The 4,425-nt window shown below is 40.4% G+C and overlaps 1 protein-coding gene across 1 annotated transcript in view; it reads left to right on the top strand.

The window, feature by feature from the left end:
• The window catches only part of LOC101847683 (prefoldin subunit 5), a gene marked incomplete in the record, with an annotated part of 9,566 nt that extends 7,982 nt beyond the window's left edge, over window positions 1-1,584 (top strand). Inside the window, 1 exon segment of the mRNA XM_013087468.2 lies at window positions 1,376-1,584. Within this exon segment, the coding sequence (XP_012942922.1) occupies window positions 1,376-1,464 (89 nt within the window).
• Window positions 1,585-4,425: the final 2,841 nt, after the last annotated feature.

Raw genomic sequence — 4,425 nt, forward strand, 5'->3', positions numbered from 1 at the left:
TTTTTTTCAAATACATTTTAATTCAGTTGCCTATGGTTAACAAATATGACAGTTTTCCCTTCCAAAACCATAGGCTACATTTTCCAGTATATATTGCCTCTGGATCTCACTGGTTTTACTCCAGCCTTCGGAGAGCGCGCGTCCGCGTTCGCATGAATTTCCTCCTTTTTTTAAATTCCTGAGTGGCAGCTATGTAATCTTTGGGCTTTATTATATGTGCTCGAATTCTTGGGACTATGAGGAGCCATTTATGATTTACTACCATTTTCAGCAATCTGTCTGCTAGACACCTGTAATGTTCAGAAGAACTGTGGTGTCCCAGCTACACAGATAAGAGCAATCTCCGCTTAATAGCAAGCTAAGCCCATAAAGCAGAAATTTTCCGATAAATAACTCCCTACGATAGCAACCTTTTCCTCAAACAGAGGATTACAGAATACGGAATTTTCCTCTTCACTGCTATATAAATTGTCCATGGAAGTGTTTTATGAAGATGCACAATCAGTGTACACTGACACTAGCGCTAGCCTTTAATTTCAAAGTGTGTGTGATCTCTCCTTTCTGAAATAACTGTCAGGGCAAAAATGCAGTAGGCTGAACAAAGGAGCTTAGTTCATATACCCTCGTGCCAAGAGCCGCTTTTTATCAAGATTCTAAGGGGAAAAATCCTACGATTAGGACCCATGAGTGTGTTTTTTTGGGTAGGGGTTATCATTATCTTTGAAGTTTACACCACGAGGGCCCCCGCCCCTGCCATGAGTAGGGGGACATTTTTATCGAGTACCTTGGTCTTTCTGCTGAGATTTGTATCCCTCTGCTCCCGTGTTCACCCTGACAGGCAGGGGCGGAAGCCCGACTGCTAAATTATCTAAATTGTGTAGATGGGGGCGTAAAGACGCCTTTTAAATCTTTCAAGCATTCAGCTGATTCCTGTTACTGTTTGTCCTCATCTGGACCATCTAGATAGGAAAAGATAAAGATTTATTGTCCCGTTCCTGGCTCATTTGTTTGGTGTTTCTCCACATACACACACTCACTCTCTCTCTCTCACAAGTCCTATCTTTTGTGATTGTGTAATAATGGTTTAATTAATTAACTTGTTCTCTCTCCCCTTTCTGTCTTTCTGCTCAGATGTGTGTGGTGTATCCTTCTGAACCAGGGTTGACCCTGACAGGCGGCGTCGGAAGCCTGCCTCCTAGATTATCTTCATTGTTTTGATGGGGGCATAGTAAAACACCTTTTTTTTTTCTTTTTTTAAAATTAATTTTTTTTTTTTCACAAGTCAAGCAATCAACAATGAATCATCTAATTCTATAAATTTTTGTGGTTGTGTAATGATGATTTAATTGATTTGCTCTCTGTCCTCCTCCCCCAGTTATCGGGGAAGTGCTGTCGGCCAAGGTACAAGCCCAGCTGGCTGCCAACTCTGAGGGCGGGGCTGCTCCGGCCGCCGTGAAGTCTTAACCTTGTTGGGGTGGGGGTTCTGGTCGTGGGATGGGAGGAGAGCTTTGTGTGTGAAGTGTGTGCGTCTGTACATAATTTATCTACTTCCCTTTCCCCCCCCCCCCTAAAACCCGAAAAAAATATGAGGTAGTGAGCAGAATTCTCTTGTCTGGTGTGCTAGTCTGGATGTGTGAGTGAGCATTGTACATGTTCTGCATGTATTATATGTGTGCCGTAGGGTTAAAGGATCAACATGCATATATATATATTATTATATATATATAAATATATGTATGTATAGCAATGGCGAGTGCACAGGGGGTTTGATTGGCTTTTCAACATTTTCTTAAGCTTGCTTTACCTGCCTTAGATCCAAAAGGATAATTGGGTGGTTTCAAAGAAAATGAAATCAGTTAGGAATTCCCTATCACTCTTTCTCACGGCATGTTCTTGCTGTCTGCCATTGATCCTGGTACTAAATGACAATGTATTTTTTAATCTTTTTTTTTTTTCTTTCTTTATTATAAGCTGGCCCACTGTCCTTGTTCAGGGCATTTTTGTTTTATTATTGGGTATTCCGTCACTGCCATTTCTCCTTCTCTCCTGACCTCTCAGGTTCCAGTCTCTGGTCGCAATGACTCCACAGATGAGTAGATAACGAGTGATATAATGAGCTCAGCTCCTTCTGCTTCATTTCAGCACAGCGATGCCATTTTCCCCCCATTTTATTTATCTGCAATTTTTTTTTCTATCATGTTCACTTGAAGAACATCTGTTACTCTTTTTGTTGTCTGTTTAACCTCATTTAAGTTGTATCTATTAAAATGTCTTCTTTTCTCCCCCTTTTTTAAAAGTTTTTCTCAAATGCAAGTTTGTAGATTTTTAAAGGTATTTTCACAATATTTCAGTGGCATACCCGGAGCTAGTGCTCTTTTCGAAAAGACTCGCTGCATTTAGTAGACTGTCAACACTTTATAAGAAGTGAGAAAAAGGAGATGTGTGTGTTGCTCTCCAGAGAATGGTGAGAAGCTCAGGGTTTCACAGTGGTCCGTATTGAAGGATGCACCACTTGCTGAGTGTGTCTGGATTTAAAGTTGCACGCTGTCCCCTGGGTCACTGTCTGTATTTGTTTTATTTCTCCATTTACTCTTCTTTTTCCCCCTTATTTTGCTCTGTGCTTTTCTCGCTCTCTCTCTTGTCTCTTCTCTTACTCTCTCTCTCTCTCTCTCTCTCTCGTCTCTTCTCTTACTCTCTCTCTCTCTCTCGTCTCTTCTCTTACTCTCTCTCTCTCTCTCTTCCCCTCTCTCTCTCTTTTTCGTGGGAGTGAATGCGTTGTTTATGATGAAATGTGGGAAGTTTGTTGAGAGTGCCGTCTCCCCCCTGCTGCTCCTACTCCTAGTTTTTGCTTTTGTCAAGTCCCGCTGGTATCAACTGAGTTGGGTTTTCTTCTCACCCTTGGGATGAATTGAGCAGGTTATCATTTAGTTGGACTCAAAACTCCCGTCTCTGCTCCTCTTTCTTTTGTATTTCTCCCAAAGGGGCGAATTAGACTGCAAGGTGACTAGCAAATTATTGCGAAAATATTTTGGTTTGACTATTTTGTATTTCTCCCAAAAGGGCGAATTAGACTTCAAAATTATACAAATTATTGCAAAAATATTTTTGTTTGACTATTTTGTATTTCTCCCAAAGGGGCGAATTAGTCTGCAAGGTGGCTAGCAAATTATACAAATTATTGCAAAAATATTTTGGTTTGACTATTACTTACGTGTGTGTGTATAAAGCTGCCAGTCTTGATGTGCTTTTCAGGAAATAACATTTTCTGTTATGGATAATAAATTTTTTTAACGCATTCTATACACTGTTCACTTTTTGTGCTTGTTTTCGTACTCTGTGTTGTGCATTTATTGTGTATAGTAGTCTCTTTTGGTTAAGATTTCTATCCATTGGTGTCTGTGTTACAGCAGACCCATGTTCGATTCCCATGTGGGTAGAATTGTTATTGAGTATCTCAGTCATGGGACATTGTAGCCTTCTCAGCCCAGGTTGGCCGTAACAACAGGCAGGGTTGAAGCCAGCCTCCTAAATTTTGTAAATCGTAGCGATGGAGTGTGAAACACATATATGTGAGGCAGCGTGGTGGAATCAGGCTCTCGTCAAAATAATGAAATCGAAGAAAACGGCAGTTTTCTCCCTGCTAAGCAAATTTGATCAAATTTTTGTTTTTTGGCTCAACACCTTTTATGTCCATTTACAAACACATTCCTTTGAGGATTTCACTGAATACGTTGATTAAAGGAACATAAATATAAATTTACAGTTTCCATGGACTCTTCAGCTTTGGAATTTACTAAGTTTGGCTGCCATTTTCTCGCAAATTTTACCTCTTAAACCTGGTGACCCCACCTCCTTCAATCCAAAATATCTCCACTTCTATTGAAGATGGATGGGTAATTTTTTTTCATTGAAAGCAAGACAAATGAACAAGCTTTAAGATGATACCAATAACTCTTTATGTTCAAAAATTGACGAGAGCCTGATTCCACCACGCTGCCTCACATTTATACAGTATAACCCTCTCTGGTATAACACGGATAGCTAGAATTCGTCGGGACCTGCCTCGACCGTTCGAGGGATACGTGAACAGTGTTATTGCATCGGCTGTGTCAGAAAATCGAGGGAAGCATTAAAGATTGGGTCGGAACAGATTTTTTTTATTTTTTTTTCCCCCCATTTTCCTAGATCAGACTCAGAGAGGTTAGAGTTAGATCTATGTCTATTGACTTGAATTTGAAATTTGACAGTGAGAGAATTTGAAATTGACAGATTGAGAAAGAGAAACGCGATGAACAACGCTATCGGGGTCGATCGGTGATGAGCCTACCAGTACCAAGACAGTTTGATTACGCGGGTCAGTGTGAGTGGTCATTAGTCTGCTCCAATCGAACGGTGCCTTTTCAAATTTTTCAAAACTATTTGACA

Source organism: Aplysia californica, unplaced genomic scaffold (genome assembly GCF_000002075.1).
Source record: "Aplysia californica isolate F4 #8 unplaced genomic scaffold, AplCal3.0 scaffold00590, whole genome shotgun sequence".
Classification (NCBI taxonomy): Eukaryota; Metazoa; Mollusca; class Gastropoda; order Aplysiida; family Aplysiidae; genus Aplysia; species Aplysia californica.